Source organism: Canis lupus, chromosome 7, assembly GCF_011100685.1.
Source record: "Canis lupus familiaris isolate Mischka breed German Shepherd chromosome 7, alternate assembly UU_Cfam_GSD_1.0, whole genome shotgun sequence".
Classification (NCBI taxonomy): Eukaryota; Metazoa; Chordata; class Mammalia; order Carnivora; family Canidae; genus Canis; species Canis lupus.
In genome coordinates, this window is record NC_049228.1 from 62,424,202 (window position 1) to 62,443,451 (window position 19,250).

The window sequence follows — 19,250 nt, forward strand, 5'->3', positions numbered from 1 at the left end:
AAATATGACTTCTAAGCTAATAAATGAAACATAGGCATCATATATTTTGTGTTCTAAACATTTCTTTCAACACTGTAAAATGCTCTGAATAAGTACAGTATAATTATTATTATAAGTACTGAATTAGGGATGCCTGAGTGGCTCAGTGGTTGAGCATCTGCCTTTGGCTCAGGGCATGGTCCCAGAGTCCTGGGATTGAGTCCTGCATCAGGCTTTCTTCATGGAGCCTGCTTCTCCCTCTGCCTGTGTCTCTGCCTCTCTCTTGAGTGAATAAATAAATAAAATCTTTAAAAAAACAAGTACTGAATTATTCTATTATAGAATATTACATTATTCTTTTGTAAGCACTGAATTATTATAGGTACTGAATTTCCTTCAACACTATAAAATGCCCTGAATAAGTACAATATAATTACATGTATACTAATTGTTACATAATACAGAAAAATATCTTCACTCAAAGCTACTTAAAAAAAAGCCAAAATACTTTTCTTTCATGACATCAAGTTAAAAAACTGTAGTAAGTACGATGATATAGTAATGACATCAGATTATACAAAGTGACCAATGGAATAAACTGGAAAATTCCAAAACAGACTCAGATATATCAAATTCTCCTACGAGGTACTACAGATTAGTGAGGAAAAGAGCAACTATTCAATAAATAAGGCTGGGCCAATTAGTTATCTATACAGAAAAGATTAAAAGTTTCATGCTACACACAAAACCCCAAAGGCTTTAAGAATACAAAGTTTAAAAATAAAACCTTTTAAATTCTTAAGTAATGTAAAAAAACTTTCTGAACTTGAAATAGGAAATAATTTGAAAAAAAAGGAAATAATTTGATACATTCTTGTATATTAAAGTGTCAGTTTGACACATTCTTATTTATTCATTTATTTATTTATTTATAAAGATTTTATTTATTTATTTGTGAGAGATAGAGAGAGAGAGAGAGAGAGAGAGGCAGAGAGACACAGGCAGAGGGAGAAGCAGGATCCATCCAGGGAGCCTGACGTGGGACTCGATCCCGGGTCTCCAGGATCACACCCTAGGCTGAAGGCAGATGCTAAACCACTGAGCCACCTGGGCTGCCCCAAATATATTTATAAAACAAGCCACTTTTCTTTAGCAAAAGACACCATCAGGTAAAAAAAACAAAATGTGAGAAAATTTTAGTTCATTTATGTTCCAAGGACAAATATCCAAAACACACAAAACCAACATAGATGCCAATGACAAGGAAAAGTAAATTAAGATCACAGTGAGATATCACCTTATCTACCTAGACAAAAATTAAGAAGTCCAATGACAATATTGTTAGATGTACAGCAAAAGGAACTCTAATATCTTGCTGATGGTAGAAATTCTCGTCTTTGTCATTAGGAGGCATAAACAAGAATATGGATTCATAGCTGCAGTTCCATTTCCATAATGGGAGCATGAAGACCTCAACAAACCTGCTCCTCAGCAAAGCAAGTATAACTGGTGAAAATTATTTTTAAAAACAACTATTCAGGGCAGCTCCAGTGGCCCAGGGGTTTAGTGCCGCCTTCAGCCCAGGGCGTGATCCTGGAGACCTGGGATCAAGTCCCACATCGGGCTCCCTGTGTAGAGCCTGCTTCTCCCTCTGCTTGTGTCTCTGCCTCTCTCTCTCTCTCTGTGTGTGTCTCTCATGAATAAATAAATAAAATATTTTTTAAAAATAAAAATAAATAAAAACAACTATTTAAAGTCTTTTGAAATTGCCTTAAGGCATACAGAAAATAGCTTCACCATTATTAAGGAGGATTTACTAAAACTCAGTAAGCACAGCAAGAATCGTGGCATCTGAACCACACTCACTCCCTTTTCCTTCTCAAATCAGGCAGTGTGACCCAACAAAGGGCCTTCTCTCTCCCACACTCCCTGTTGAGGGCTATGGTATCTCTTTAGAAGGAGCACATCAGCATTTCTGATCTCCCCCACACTGAGCTGCATACAGCAGAGGACAAATCTAAGAAAAGTGTGTCCATAAATTTCTAGGCATCTTCTTTTACTCATCTCCACTCATAAAAGGGAAAGGCTCTAAACCTCAGTGATGGCACACTAAAAGTATCTGGACCCCATTCTCCCTCACCCCAGTTCTTTGGTAGGATGGAGGTTTCATGCTGGAAGAAGCAAGCAGGTAAGATGAGAGGATAATAGCCCAGTACCCTATTACTAAAGCAAGGATATTGCCCATAAAGAAGCATTCCACAGTCCTGATCTCCACTCCAAATATCTTCCTATGGAAGCTGACTTTATTTCTACACAGTGTAGGGAAGCTCAAAGGTAAGAGAACTCTCAAATACAACAAAATAACTAAACGAAGAATGGTAGCTTCATGACAGATACAAGCTAGGCCACAGGCCTACCTCTAGTTTACCAGAAAGAGCCAGAAAAAGAAACAATTGAGAAAGACCCTGCTGATGTCAGAACAAACCTCAAACAATAACCTCAAAAATTATCCTTGTAAAGGAACCTAAATTTAATTGGGAGCAAGTCAGGGTCTATGGCATTGTTGAAAACGATAGGGTATTTGGCTGGCCAAGGTAGAGTCTAACACTTGGCTGTGATACCAACAGAGACACAGCTTAACAGAGAAATCAGAGAAAGAGAAAGTCAAAGAGAGCCCTGTTATCTCAGGGTGGCTGAGCTTATGCCAAAGGCTGTGCCCTCTGAGAAGCCACATCAAAGGCTTCCCACGTGTGGAAAAATAGACTTCACTAGAATAAACCAATCAGACAATTAAAATAAAGAAACAAGTAAATAACAGTAATACTCTCAAGGGAACAGGGGGCAGTACGCAGAGTTGCTGCAATATATTAGTATTTTAAAAAATTTAAATTTATCTGTTTATTTGGGGGGAGGGGGAAAGGAGGGACAGAGGAAGAGAGAGAAACAGACTCCTTATTCAGCAGGGAGTTTAATGCAGGGCTCGTTGCTAGGACCCTGAGATCATGAACCAAAGGCAGACATTTAAGCAATGAAGCCACCCAGGCACCAATATATTAGTTTTGAATAATAACTTACACAACATGTAAAGAAAAAGAAAAGTATGACACACAGGAAAAAAGGCAGGCAACAAAAACCACCTATGAGAAGGACTAGCTATCAGATCTAACAAAAACTTCAAAATATACATTATAAATTTGTTCAAAAGACTGAAAGAGATCATGCTTAAAGAAACAAAAAGAAGGTATAATGGTGTCATCAAATACAGACTATTGCTAGAAAGATAGATATAAAAAAGAAAACTTCTGTAGTTTAAAAATACAGTAAAAAAAATTCACTGGAGGCCTCAACAGTGAAACTGAATGAGAAGAAAGATCAGTGAACTTGAAGGTAGATCAACAGAGATTATTAAATCCAAAGAATGGAGAGAAAAAAGAATGAAGAAAAGTGAGCAGTCTCAGAGAAATGTAGATCACTGATAGGCACAGCAACATAGGCATAATGTGAGTACCAGAGGAGGAGGACAAGAGACACAGAAAGGGAGAGAGAGATAAACAGAAAACCATCCAAAGAAATAATGGCTGGCAACTCCCACATTTGATGAAGAATAATCTAGATGTCCAAATAGCTCAACAAACTCTAATACTTTCAAAAAAATCCACATTAAGACACTTCATAATAAAAATGCTCAACTATTGGGATGCCTGGGTGGCTTAGCGGTTGAACATCTGTCTGCCTTTGGCTCAAAGCATGATCCCACAGTCCCAGGATAGAGTCCCACTCGGGCTCTTCTCAGGGAACCTGTTCCTCCCTCTGCCTATGTCTCTGCCTCTGTGTCTCTCATGAATAAATCAATAAAATCTTAAAAAAAAAAAAAAAAAAAGGGTAGCCCGGGTGGCTCAGCGGTTTAGTGCTGCCTTTGGCCTGGGCCATGATCCTGGAGACCCCAGATTGAGTCCCACATCAGGTTCCCTGCATGGAGCCTGCTTCTCCCTCTGCCTGTGTCTCTTCCCCTCTCTCTCTCTGTTTCTCATGAATAAATAAAATCTTAAAAAAAAAAAAAAAAGCTCCACTATTAAAACAAAATCTTGAGAACAGTAAGAGAAAAATGACTATTTACAAGAGAACCCAAATAGTATTAACAGTTGACCTCTCATCAGAAACAATGCAGGCCACAAGGCAGTGCAATGACATAATGACATATTCCGCTTGTTTAAAGGCCAAAAAAAGAAAGAAAGAAAAGAAAATTTAACCAACAATCAGATATTCATTAAAAGTATCTTTCAAAATTGAAGGCAAAATAAAGACACTCCCAGATAAAAACTGAGTGGATTGGTTGGCTAGTGGAAACACCATACAAGAAATACTAAATAAAGTTGTCTAGGCTCAGAACAAGTGATCCCAGGTAGTAACTCAAATTCACACAAGAATGAGAAAGAGCACTGGTAAAGGTAATTATGTAATTTGACAATATAAATTCATATTAATTCTGCTTTTTTCTCTTAACTTTTTAAAAAAATTATATAGAACTATATATATGTGTGTATATATATAATTACATTTTTGGACCTATAATATAAAAATGTAATATATTTGTGAATAACAGCAAAAAAGGAAGTGGGTGGGACTAAAGTTGTATCACACTAAGGAAATGCCTTTGGTTGAAAACTCCAACTCATAGGAACAAATGAAGAAACGCAGACAGTAACTAAGAAAGTAATAAAACAAATGTTAAATGCTGTAAGTATATACTTGTGCTCCTTTCTTCTGTTAGTTTCTTTAAAAAACATAAAGTTACACAAGGTAATAATTTTAACAAGGTATTGTTGGGTTTCTAACATATCTAGGTGCAATATGTAGAGCATAATAGCACAAAAATAAAAAAGTGAAAGGAAAATGAGCTAAATAGGAGAAATGTTTCTTTCTTTTTTTTTTTTTATGATAGTCACAGAGAGAGAGAGAGAGAGAGAGAGAGAGAGAGGCAGAGACATAGGCAGAGGGAGAAGCAGGCTCCATGCACCGGGAGCCCGATGTGGAATTCGATCCCGGGTCTCCAGGATTGCGCCCTGGGCCAAAGGCAGGTGCTAAACTGCTGTGCCACCCAGGGATCCCCAGGAGAAATGTTTCTGTATCACCCAACTAAGTTATTATGAATGTGAAATAAATTCTTATTAGAATTTATTAGAGATATATACACAATATATATTAGATATACATCGTAACCTCTAGAATCTCCAAATATATATTGAAAAATTATAAAGAGGGACGCCTGGGTGGCTCAGTGGTTGAGCAGAATCTGCCTTCATTTCGGCTCAGGGAGTGATCCTGGGGTTCTGGGATCGAGTCCTACATCAGGTTTCCTGCATGGAGCTTGCTTTTCCCTCTGCCTGTGCCTCTGCATCTCTCTCTGTGTCTTTCATGAATAAATAAAATCTTTAAAAAAATTATAAAGAGGGATCCCTGGGTGGCGCAGCGGTTTGGTGCCTGCCTTTGGCCCAGGGCATGATCCTGGAGACCCGGGATCGAATCCCACGTCGGGCTCCCGGTGCACGGAGCCTGCTTCTCCCTCTGCCTGTGTCTCTGCCTCTCTCCCTCTCTCTGTGTGTGACTATCATAAATAAATAAAAATTTAAAAAAAAATTATAAAGAAAACAGTATCACACTAGAAAATATTCACTTAATGCAAAGGAAAGCAGGAAAAAAGGGAAGGAAATATATTGAAACAAAAATAAATAAATGGCAGACCTAAACCTAGCTTTATAAGTAATATTACATGTTAATTGATTCAATAATCCAATTAGAAGGCACAAGTGTAAACCAGACCAAAAAAAGGTAAGATCCAACTATATGCTGCCCACAGGAGACTTCCTTTAGACACAATTATAAAAAAACATAGAAAGTAAATGACATATACAACAACAACCATAGGAAAGCTAGTGTGGAGGTGCCTAGGTGGCTCAGTCGGCTGAGTGGTTGAGTGTCTGCCTCAGCTCAGGTCATCACACTCCCTACTCAGCGGGGAACCTTCCTCTCTCTCTTTCTCTCTCTCTCCCTCCCTCTGCTCCTCCCCCACTGCTTGTGTGTACACTCTCTTTCTCTCCCTCCCATAAATAAGTAAAATCTTTTAAAAAACAAAACAAGAAAGCTGGCATGGCCATTCTAATATCAGATAATACAGTCTAAAAGTGTTACTAGAGATATAGAGGGGGCATTTCATAATTGAAAATGGAATATTAACAATTATAAACATACATGCAATGAAAAATAGAGCCTAAAATATATGAAGTAAAAGCGGACATAAAGGAAGGGAAAAACAGAAATTCAACAATAGTTGAGACTTCAATACCCTACTTTCAACAAAGGATAGACAACTATATAGAAGATTAACAATGAAATCAAATACCTGAACAATACTATAAACCAACTAAACCTAAAACATACCTATAAGAATACACTGCCCAATAACAACAGCATTCTTCTTAAGCACACATAGAACAATCTCAGGACAGACTATATGCTAGGACATAAAACAAGCCCCAGTAAATTTTAAAAGATTGAAATCATACAGTGTATAGTCTCCAACTACAATAGAATGAAATTTGAAATCAGTAACAAAAAGAAATTGGGGGAACTCACAAATATTTAGAAATTAATTACTCCTAAGTAGTCATTTGTCAATGAAGAAATCACAAGGGAAATTGGAAAATACCTTAAAATGAGTGAAAATGAAGACATAATAAACCAAAATTTACGGAATGTAGATGAAGCAGTGCTTAAAGGGACATTTATAGTTACATATAACAGTATTTAAAAAGAGGGGTGCCTGGGGGACTCAGTCAGTTACGTGTCCCAACTCTTGATTTTGGTTTGGGTGATGATCTCAGGATCATGAGATTGAGCAAGCCCCATGTGAGATTCTCTCTCTCCCTCTGCCCCTCCCCCACCCCTATTCCTCCTTCCCTCTCTTAAAAATGAAGATTCAAGGGGTGACTGGGTGGCTGAGTTGGTTAAGCATCTTACTCTTGATCTTAGCTCAGTCTTGATCTCAAGGTTGTGAGTTTGAACCCCACTGCTGGGCTTCACACAAGCCATGGAGCCTACTTTAAAAAAAAAAAAAAGAAAGAAAAAGGAACATTCAAATCAGTAACTTAATAAGCTTCCATCTTAAGATACTGGGGGAATAAAGTAAAATAACTAAGGCAAGCAGATGAAGAGAAATTAATAAGATTCGAGCAGAGGTAAAAAGAGAGTATAAAAACAATTGAGAAAAATAATTCCTAAAAACAAAAAACTACTGTAACTGACTCAAGTAAATGGGTAACCTGGGCATGCCTGGGTAGTTCAGGCCGTTAAGGGTCTGCCTTTGGCTCAGGTCACCATCCCAGGGTCCTGGGATGGAGCCCCTGGCATTAGGCTCCCTGCTGAGCGGAAAGCCTGCTTCTCCTCCTTCTCCCTCTGCCCCTCCCCACAGCTCATGCTTCTCTCTCTTGCTCTGCTCTCTCTCTCAAATAAATAAAATCTTAAAAAAAAAAAAAAAAAAAGACAACCTAAAGAGGCCTCTAACAAATGAATTTAATTAGGAATCAAAAAAAGTATCCACAAGATTAAGCCCAGGTCCAGGTGGCTTCACTGGTGAATCCTACCAAACATCAAAGGAAAAATTAATACTAATCATTCACACAAACTCTTCCAAAAAATGAAAGGAAACATGTCTCAATTCATTGTGTAAGCTCAGTATTACCCTGATACCAAAACCAGAAAAAGACATCACAAAAAAACTAGAGATCATTGTGCCTTATAGAGATGCAGAAAGTCCCAACCAAGTGCTAGCAAACCGAATACAGCAGCACAAAGGAAGTGTTATATCCTATCAAGTAATATTTACCTCTGTGTGGAAGGCTGGTCTAACATACAAACATTACCATAAAACAGCATATCAATATAGGCCAAAAACCTCAATATAGGCCAAAAACCTCATGATCATCTCAACAGATGCAGAAAAAGCATCTGACAAAATATAACATCCCTTTTTTCATGATGAAAACACTCAACAAAATAGGAATGAAAGTAAACTTCCTCAACAAAAGACTTACACCTAACATCACATTTAATGGTGAAGGACTAAAGCCTTTCCCCTTAAGAGAGGAATAAAACAAAGATCTGTGATGAGGAATGAGACTAGAATGCCTGGAATCACTACTTCTATTCAACATTGTACCAAGAATTCTAACCAGAGAAATTAAGCAAGAAAATGAAATAAAAGGAATCCAAAGAAATAAGTAAAACTATTCACAGATAATGATCTTCTATGTAGAAATCCTAAGGTATCCATGAAAAACCTATTAAACAAGTTCAGCTAGGTAACAGGATACAGAATCAATGTATAAAAATCAACTGTATTTTTATACATTTGCAATGAATGGCTAAATCGAACAAAGAAAGCAATTCCATTTACAATAGCACCAAAAATAAAAATATACTGATAAATTTGACAAAATAAGTACAACACCAATACTCTAAAAACTATAAAATGCTGTTGAAAGAAATTAAAGATCTAAATAAACAGACACCCTGTATTTGTGGATGGAGACTTAATACCCACCTTTCAAGATCATTAACAGGATTATGAGACAATACTTTCAAACAGACTTTTGAATTTCAAAGTTATCAAATAGTAGTAATAACTGTTATTAATACCAAAAGGTCCATAATCCAAACTTTTCTTCCACTAAGTACTCAAACCATCAGTAGGAAGTAATATTGGAATAGTCGAAGACAATACTGAGAAAAAATAACAAGAGCTTATCTAAACTCGATGCTCTTCCAACTGAAGTGTTTATCCCAAAGGTTCAGTTCCAATGAGCAACAACCTAGTGAAAAGCACTTATAAACATATAAAGGAAACTGAACAGTAGTCTCTTTTCTGAAAATCAGCTACCAAATCTCTTTGAATCAAATCCTGATAAATTTGATTCATTTTCCAATCATAAAAGGATATCCAGCTTTGCCTACTTATTCTATAGACCTGTTGAAAGAAAGTAATCATACATTAGGTTACAGAGCACCTTTCCTCTAAAAATATTAAGATGTTAAAGTGTAAAGTGATCCATATCTGGTACATAGTTTAACACACTACTCTACTTGTATGCCCAGTGAACTGCTAAATCCCAAGCTGACTTTCCTATTTTGTCTTGGTTGAAAGATGATCTGGATAGTGTCTCTGATTTGTCTGACTTCCTAGCATTGGTAAATACTGACCCGGAAAGGATATCAGACCCACATAAATCTAAGAGCCAGAAAAACTTTAGAATTCACCTGTTATAATTTAGTATCTCTACATAATTCTCTGACTGGTGACCTTCTAGTCTCTACTGATTTAAGTCTAGGGTTAAGAAGGTGGAGATATACAAAGATCACCCCTTCACAAGTAGAGTAGAAAGACAAAGTTATTCCTTAATTTGAAACCAAAATAGGGACGCCTGGGTGGCTCAGTGGTTGAGCATCTGTCTTCGGCTCAGGGAGTGATCCTGGGGTCCAGGATCGAGTCCCACATCGGACTCCCAGCATGGAGCCTGCTTCTCTCCCTTTGCCTATGTCTCTGCCTCTCTCTTTGTCTTTCATCAATAAATAAATAAAATCTTTAAAAAAAAAAAAAAAAAAAGAAACCAAAATAGTCTGCCCATAATATGTACAGATAGGATGGTCCCTTGTGCAAGCACACAAAATAAGCCTACTTTCATTTCCACAGGGCAATCCTTTAAAAGCCTTAAAGGGAGCCAAACATACCAAAGTTGTTTTCTTACTCAGGCACCAAGACCCCAATTCCTTTAACTTTTTATGTCATTTTCACTTACTGAGCTTAAAGTCACTTAAATTTTTTTTTCTCATTCCAGTAATTCTTAGGTGAATAAAAGAAAAACTTAAAGTAAATCAGTAAGTTTTTATCACACATTCTACTACTGATTATGGCACATCTTCTCTATTCTCCATTTACACAGTGGGTTTGTCAAAATAACTAATTTATTTATAAATAAATAAAATGTTCAAAATGAATAAATAAAATTAAATTTTAAAGTAAGAACATACAAAATTGTAACTATATAATGGTAAGTGAAAAAGAAGGCTAAAGAAATTACATAATAGAATCCCAATTATGTAAAAAATAAATAAAGCATCCATACTTTTTTTTTCCCCAAGTAAACTAAAAGCCTTGGGGAGTGATATATTCCCCATATCTTGGAGTGGTGGCTATACCTTTGTCAAATTTTTCAAAACTTATTGTAAATAGTTTCCTTTTTAAAATAAATATATGGGCAGCCCTGGTGGCTCAGCGGTTTAGCACCGCCTTCAGCCCAGGGCGTGATTCCTGGAGACCGGGATAGAGTCCCACATCTGGCTCTGTGCATGGAGCCTGCTTCTCTCTCTGCCTGTGTCTCTGCTTCTCTCTCTCTCTGTGTCTCCCATGAATAAATAAATAAAATCTTAAAAATAAATAAATAAATAAAATTAAATATACATGGAAAAAATTGTAGTTCCATTAAGTTTATATAAAAAAGGAAACTAAAAGATACACTCAAAATATTTGGGGTAATTTTTCTGTATTTTCCAAATTTTGTATTGCAAACAAAAAAAAATGGGGGCACATAGTCATTGAGGTTATTTCAAACTCCATCCTTCTAAATTATAGTGAATTTGGTGGATGCCAATACATATTAGATAAATATCAACCAGAGTACCTACAGCCCAATGCTACACAAGTACCTTAAAAACTCAGGACATGCCTGCTATGCAACTCTGTTTTCCACCCAAATGCTGTTCCTTAGAGTTCTGACATGTAGACCTATATCCTTGGTTAATCCATGATACTTCTAGGAAGAAGGTATGATCCAATTTTAGACATAAGAAAAGTGACAGAGGGGATCCCTGGATGGCGCAACGGTTTAGCGCCTGCCTTTAGCCCAGGGCGCGATCCTGGAGACCCGGGATCGAATCCCACGTCGGGCTCCCGGTGCACGGAGCCTGCTTCTCCCTCTGCCTGTGTCTCTGCCTCTCTCTCATCTCTCTCTGTGTGACTATCATAAATAAATAAATAAAATTAAAAAAAAAAAAAAGAAAAGTGACAGAGGATGAATTTTTAAACTTGCCTCAAATGATGAAGCTATTAAGTGATAGAGCTGGGATTCAATCCCAGGTCTGATTCTAAGACCAATGTTCTGCCCTTTACTGCTCAACTTCAGTGCTTTCCACAAAAGGCTAACCCACCAGGTCCCTTATTATCTATAAATTTGATTAGCACACCTAATCCTTACTCTGTGCCCTGAACTAAACCTTCCTAGCTACTGTATATTACATACTTACTTTACTTCACAAACTAACAAGAGTCCTCTTAGGCACCCTTATTTGGTAAGAAACAAATCTATATAACATTATCATCCACCTACATTTCTCTACATTTAAAGTCTATCTCCATTCAATTCTAGGAATTATCTTCTCTTACTATTAATTAAACTTAAGTCTGGAAAACTACTTATTAGATTCCATAGGTAGCTTTCATAAAAAGATTGACTGATTGGAGTAGTGAGCAAGAAAGAGCACACAAGTAGGGGGAGGGGCAAAGGGAAAGGGAGAAGCAAAATCCCCATTGAGCAGGGAACCCAACACATGGGGCTCCATCCCAGGACTCTGAAGTCAGGAGGCTTAACCAATTGAACCACTCAGGTGCCCCCATAGGTAGCTTTTAAAAATTAAGTATTAACGTTGTTGCTTTTGCATTTAAATGATCTTTTGGGGATAAAATTTGGTAATCCTATGAAAAGAATGCCTTTTGAACCAATAATTCCACTACTAGCAATTTATCCTATAAAAAAATACATTTAAAGAACTGCACAAAAATACATGTTTATTATAGCATCATTTGTAATAAGACAAAGTAGTGGAAACAGTATCAATGTCTAGTGGTCAAAATATGATGCTACATTGATACAATGTACTACCAAGCAATTTAAAAAATGAGGAAGAGGGTGTCTGAGTGGCTCAGTGGTTAAGCATCTGCCCTTCAGCTCAGAGAGTGATCTTCCGGTACCAGGATCGAGTCCGACATTGGACTCTCTCTGCATGGAGACTGCCTTCTCCCTCTACCTCTGTCTCTGTCTCTCTGTGTCTCTCATGAATACATAAATAAAATCTTTTTTAAAATATGAGAAAGATTTGTAAGTATTAACATGAAAAGGATGACAAATTGTTAATAGTAATACTCTGGAGAAAGGGGTATATTACATTTCAGTAATGCTTTTAAAAAAAAAAAAGATTTTATTTATGTATTCATGAGAGACACAGAGAGAGAGGCAGAGAGAGAGAAGCAGGCTCCATGCAGGAAACCCCACGCAGGACTCCATCCTGGGTCTCCAATATTATGCCCTGGGCTGAAGGCAGGCGCCAAACCGCTGAGCCACCCAGGCGTCCCTCAGTAATGCTTTTTGTTTAACATAAACATATGCCGCTTTTGTTGGCAGGAGTAAAGAAATTAAAAATAAAATGCACTGATATGTGTAATGGCCCTGGGGATTCCTTAGGGGCTGCAGCCGTATAGCCCCTCTTCTTCTCTCTCCACATAAACTAATGCGTATACTCCAATACCAGGTGCTTTCTCTGAGCAAGGAATTCATTAGGCCCTGGGTAATAAAGTCAGCGAGAGTCACTACCCTCGCGCAATATCCTTTTTTTTAAAGCCATGGTGGAAATAACAATCCCTAGCTTATCTAGGAACTGCTTCAAGAATTTGAGAAAGATCCAAATCCTATGTCATGCCTGAGTATGAAGGAGTTAACAAAAAAAGACCTGAACCCTTTTGCAAGTAACTTTCACAAACTTCTGTACAGTATGACTATCAAGCAGAATTTACCAGTTCATGATGTAGCAGAAGCAACCAAGTCCCTGATCATCATTCTCAAACAAGTGATAGAAGAGACACAGAATACCAAAAAACATAAAGAGCTGCAGTCTGGCCCCAAATCACACATGTTCATAAAAGAGAAGACCGAGAAGATCAAAGAGATTACCAAAAACATTCAACGGAATAATTTTCAGAGCTTTATTATATCTTCTTTCATTTCCTCACAATGCCTACCTTTTTTAATTCCAGTCTCTGCTCTCTAGAAAAACTTGTGGTGCATATTTATATTTTTAAAAAAATCACTTCTGTTTATTGAGGAAATTCCGAAGTAAACAGAAATCAAATACTTAAAATATTCATTATCTTAGGGGGAAAAAAAAAGCTGACTTCTGCATGATTTTAGCATCCTTGAGTAATCAATTACTAATCCTTAGGATCTAAAAGAAATGCTACAAGACTTACAATTTTCTTAAAAAGTTACTTAAATCTGTGCTTCCATTTCATTCCTCAACTATTGGTTATCTTATTGTGCATTAACCAGAGCACAAAGGTTAGTATGCCCCTCTCCCACCCATCAGTTGAAATTCCCAAAAGCTGCTCTTCAAAACACCTCCTCACCTTTTCTGTAACTTACAATTCCTAAAGGCAATTTATCTCCTCTCTCCTGGAAGTTTCTCCATGGTCAATAGCCTAAAATGTTTTAGTGTAGTGCACACCTAGGCTGTGGTCCTGGTTTGTAGCTATATAGCTCTGGCAAGTTTCAGTTTTGGTTTCTTTGTGTACAAAAGGTTAAGCTCTAAAATTCTATGTTACCTTTTAGCCCTGATACTCAATAAGGCATATCTTAGACACATACACACACACACACACCCAAGTGTCAAGAACAACATCATGTAAAGAGTAAGACTTGGATGCCAATTCCCTCTGACACCTATGAGGTGTCTGGCATTGGGCAAGTTATTTACCCTTAAAGACCTTTACCTTGTTTGCTATCTATTATGACCAACAAAAGAATATAAACAATAGATTTAAAAAAGTGTAAATAGCACAGTATGCCTTTGATTAGTGATTAGTTCCCACTTGCCAGCAAGTTTTCACTCTTGATAATTTTTCTATTCTAATACCTTTTCGTTTCTAAACAATATTCACCAACTAGACAGGAACTTAATTTTTAACAGATTTGGAGGTGATTTCATTCAAACACATTCATAACTACTTTATAAGTATATGCAGGATGACAACTTAGAACTGGCAGAAAATGTATCCAGTGGCATACACAGCATAGCCTTAAGTACATGCACCTCCTGTACCATACAAAACTGAAACAGAACTTCATAGTAAGTAGAGAACATAATCTTTCCACAATGTTCATGATCAAAGGGAACATTAGGGGAATCCCTGGGTGGCTCAGCGGTTTAGCTCCTGCCTTTGGCTGGGGAGGTGATCCTGGGGTCCCAGGATCGGGGCGGGTAGGCTCCCGGGATGGAGCCTGCTTCTCCCTCCACCTGTGTCTCTGCCCCCCCCCCTCTCCTTCTATTATTAATAAATAAAATCCTAAAAAACAAAACAAAACAAAAAGGGAACATTAGCTACCAAATGATAGCTACCCTATCATTTTTGCTTAAAAAAAAAAAAAAAAAACAAAACTAAAATCTTGACTCCAATGCTTCATATCTTTACCATCTTTGCAGGTCAGAGTTCCAATTACTGCCAAGCAAAGTAAATAGAAGACAATATAATTAAAAGTAGAGTTCACTCCAAAGAATGTGACTTGTGCCTTTTCCCCCCCCCCACTGAAATTGCAAGACACTTTCAGTTGAGTCAAGAAAGAAGGTAGCATATTCAAATATACAATAAGCTGAATGATCACAAGGCAAAAATCTTTGCATAAATCATTGAAAAACAGTCCAGACGTGTAAACCCTCGGATAAAAAGTAGTCACAGACTCGTTGACTGTAGCATCACACACTGCCTCAAATACAGCAATCGTGTGCCCCTGATCTGTCAATTCTGGCATTGTTCTCTGGGAGAGGTATCCTTCTGGCTGAACATGACCATCATCACGCCTCTAAAGATTGTGCGGGGGATCCCTGGGTGGCGCAGCGGTTTGGCGCCTGCCTTTGGCCCAGGGCGCGATCCTGGAGACCCGGGATCGAATCCCACGTCGGGCTCCCGGTGCATGGAGCCTGCTTCTCCCTCTGCCTGTGTCTCTGCCTCATTCTCTCTCTCTCTCTGTGACTATCACAAATAAATAAATAAATAAAAAGTTATAAAAAAAAAAAGATTGTGCGGGAAACGGCATTTTTCATTTCTGGTATGAGGAAACTAGTGAACTTATTCCAGCTTGCTTAAATCTAAAATGCTCTGTGTCTTAATACACAAGAACTCCTTCAATAAACTTTTCTTTAAAAGAAAAAAAAAAAACTCTTAAAACAATAGGGCAAAAAAAAATTTTTTTTAATGAATAAAAAAAAAAAAAAACCAATATGGCTATCTAACCGTCCGTATATAGAAATTGGTCTCCTCTCCACATAAAAATAGACTTTAGCTATATCCTCCCTTCGCCCACCGAGGAGCCAGTGCCTCAAAGGCCCTCCTCAATACACTGCTCCAGCGTTTACTAGGTCACTTGGGTGAAAAGATACTTTAAATATGTAAAGAGCAATGCAATAAAGACTCAAAGAGGCTATATTATCTGTAAAGCCAAATCACTGCCCTGCAAAGTTGATTAGGAAAGGTTCTCTGAGCTGACTTTTTTTTTTTTTTTTTTTTCCCCAGAGCTAGCAGCAAGGAGGCAGAATCCGGAGGTGCGACGTTTCCCGTGTCGCCGCTGGCTGGCCCGATGGGGAAGCTGGAAGAGGGGACCGACATACCTGGAGGAAGCTGCAAGTTGGCAGGCAACTGGATTGTTGTGGTGTTGGGGGCTTTCACAGCGACTAGCTGAGGAGCAGGCAGCGGGGGGCCGCTGCTGAGTTTAGGGAGAGCACTGACAGGAGCCACTTTGGTCACTACGGTCCCCACGGGGGGCCGCGGGGGCTGCGACGCCGTGGACTCCACGCAGACACTGACAGGAGCCTTCGTCACGGCGCCCAAGGCCAGCGCGGCGCCCTCCACCCGGACCGGCAGAGTCCCGGCGGGGGCCATGCTCACGGGCCCGGAGGCGCTCACACCGGCCGGGGGAGCGGCGCCGGCCGGTTCCGTGAGGCCCGCGGGCATCCCCAGGTGGATCAGCGGCAGCCGCGGCGCTGCCGTTCCGGGAGCGGAGGCGCGGGGAGGCTTGACAGGCGGCAGCCGACTCCGGCGCAGTTCCGGCTCCACAGCATCGCTGGGGAGAGGCGCAGGGGCCGCGACACTGAAGTCAGGGACGGGCGCCGGCTGGGCACCGAGACCCGCGCGTCCCGGACCCCCTCCCGCCCGTGCGGCCCCGGCTGCGGCTTCCTCAGCGGCGCTCACACGTGCGCCGGCTCAGCCCGGCGCCTCAGCCTCGGGTCCTGCTGCAGCGGAGCCGGGCTGCGCGGCTCCCGGAAGGGCGTCACGTCGGCTCCCACCACGCAGCGAAACTCTGCGCCCCGGTTCCCCCGCCAGAAATTTCAAAACTGCAAAACCGGAGCGCCCCGAAGCCCCCCTACACGCACTCGGCGTGGCCCCACCGCGCGGCCACGCCAGCCATGTTTATATAGCCACGCGGAGACCTCGCGCACGCGCACAGGCCGCCGCCGCCGCCCCGGGCTTCCCCCGGAATCCGGCCCTGTGATTGGCCGCAGGCTGGAATCGCGCTCCTGACGTCACTAGGGACGGCTCCCGAGGGCGTTAGAATCGGGAGGAAGGAGGGTCAAGTTGCCAAAAATCTACCACGTGGGAGGGGCGGACTGCACTGGAGAACTGCGACATTCGCGTTCCTCTCCTTGGTATCCTCACCGGTATGTTCCTTTGAAAGCCAGGAATGTGATTTCCACACGCTTTTACTTTGAGGACAAGAATGGGGACTGGTTTCAGACAAACGGTCGCTCAGACTTAAATCACGCTTCCTCTGTTTCTCTGCGGGTTTTGCCCGAAAGCGTCGCAAAAGGAGCGTTACCATGGACATCGTGTGTGTGTGTGGGGGGGGGCGGGGGGGGAGGGGGAGGGATGCTTTCTTTCTTTTAAATGTTTAAGAATGGCGTATGATTGTGTAGTCTTGTAAAATATGCCTGTTTTCCTGTGACTTTGGAGTTGAACTGCCCCCAGGGGAAAATGGTTTTCTTCCTTTGGGCGGATTTGGAGGTCTCTGTCACCTCTAAACGTGTCTACATCGTTGACGCGTAGATCTCCTTGAAGACCTGGGACAGTGTCTTTTGATTCCCACGTCCTCAGATTCTGGCAGTTAGATAGATGTTAACTGCGGTACGAAATGTTGTTTGGAAAACAGTGAGACTGTTTTTGTTAAAGGAATCAGTAAGTCCAGTATATGGGAAAACTTGCTCCTTAGAGATGTAGTTAAGAGAAGGTGCCTTGATTTCAGGCTTTTGTCGGAAGATGATGTTTGTAGGAACCGTCAGTAATACCGAGGGAGATTTTGCAAGTAGGCAGGTACCGTGATGGTTAGGGCTTGTAGTTTTCTCCCTCCCTGTACACTCTGGTGGACCAGGGTCTCCTGACAACCTTCACACGTCACTGCGTTTGCTCTCTCTCCCATCCCAACCAGTCCAAATCAAGAACCCATTTTTATGATCCAAGACATTAATAACCTTCCCTATTTCATGAAGACTTACCTGATCACGTAGCTTCTAGAAAACTCACTGGGGAGTTGGAGAGAGAATAACTACATTTATCGAGGCCCCCCCCCCCCCCCCCCTTGTTTGCTGGTCACTAAGAGGTACATTTTCTGAAGACGTTGTTGTTTTAACGACCACTTCATTGAACTGGCTTAAAAACTACAGTTAAAAGTGATTTTCCAAGAAACTGGGATTCAAAATAGTCTGTATGAAACCGAAGTATATCTCTTTCCATATCTCCACAAATGTCTTAATTCATCGTATATCCCACACTGCCCCTAGCAAAACGTCTTGTACATAATAGATCTTTAATAAATATTTGCTAAGTGAATTAAGTAGATCCATGCAACATAATCAGTGAAGCAATATGGCCTAGTGAATTCGAATCTCAGATCTGCTTTTAATTGGCTGAGCGAATTGCTTAGCCTTATTTTTTTTCTCCATAGAGTGTAATTCCTTTTTTTTTTTTTTTTAAGATTTTATTATTTATTTATTCATGAGAGACAGAGAGGGGCAGAGACACAGGCAGAGGAAGAAGCAGGCTCCCTGTGGGGAGCCCAATGTGGGACTTGATCCCAGGACTCCAGGATCACGCCCTGAGCCAAAGGCAGAGGCTCAACCGCTGAGCCACCCAGGCGTCCCCATAGAGTGTAATTCAATAAACACTTGTAGAAGAGCAGTTTGCTCTGAGGACTCTCCCTTTTTTAAACTTTCATTAGACCCCACCCCCAACTCACATACTTTGTTTAGATATGTAATTAACCTCAATCAAGTTACAAAGAAGCTTGGCTGAGGAAGTAAAGTTTCTCTTTAAAGTGACCTTGAACATTTTGTTATATTGGTTTGCTCTGTTATTTGTGTCATTGATGGGAACTTTAATTTTCTAGTTGCAAAGAATATCCTTCTTACCCAGCACAGGTAACTAGTGTACTGAATTTGGAGTTTAGTAATAATTATGTTTGATACATTTCCTTTCTATAGAAATTTATACTAAAACAGGATTCATAGGAAACAAAGTGCATTTTATCCATTTACGCGAGAAAAGAAAAAATGCAAGGGAAGATTGTACCTTGACTTTATTATGTTTATCTGTTAAAATATTTGTGAAATTAAGGATGCTGAAAAATACTTATTCATTTTCCTTCTGTCTTACTCCATTCGGGTTGCTGTAACAAAATACCACAGACTGAGTGGCTTTTCAAAAATTGAATTATAATAGATATACAATATTAGTTTCAGGTGTATGACAGCGATTCGATATTTTTATACAGTATGAAATGATCACTTTGATAGGACTAGCTGTCACTGTAAAGTTATTATAATATTAATGACTATTCCCTGTGCTATATATTACATCCCCATGACTTAGGATTTATTTATTTTGTAACTGGGTGTTTACCTCTTAACCTCCTTTTCCTAGGGGTATTAGGTGATGGGTGGCTTATAAACAGCAGAAACTTATTGCTCACAGTTTTGGAAACTGAAAATCTGAGATCAGGGTGCTGGGATGGTCGGTTGAAGGCTCTCTTCCAGATCACAGACTACTCCCCACGTCCTCACATGACAGAAAGAATAAAGAATCTCTCTGGAGCCTCTTTCATAAGGTACAAATCCCACCCTCAGGATTT

The 19,250-nt window shown here is 39.8% G+C and overlaps 1 protein-coding gene across 1 annotated transcript in view; it reads right to left on the reverse strand.

Moving 5' to 3' along the window:
* TAF4B (TATA-box binding protein associated factor 4b) overlaps positions 1–16,099 on the reverse strand; it is a 125,850-nt gene extending 109,751 nt beyond the window's left edge. The window contains exon 1 of the mRNA XM_038543622.1: positions 15,742–16,099. Within this exon, the coding sequence (XP_038399550.1) occupies positions 15,742–16,084 (343 nt within the window). The 5' untranslated portion in view covers positions 16,085–16,099. The remainder of the gene's footprint in view (positions 1–15,741) is intronic.
* Positions 16,100–19,250: the final 3,151 nt, after the last annotated feature.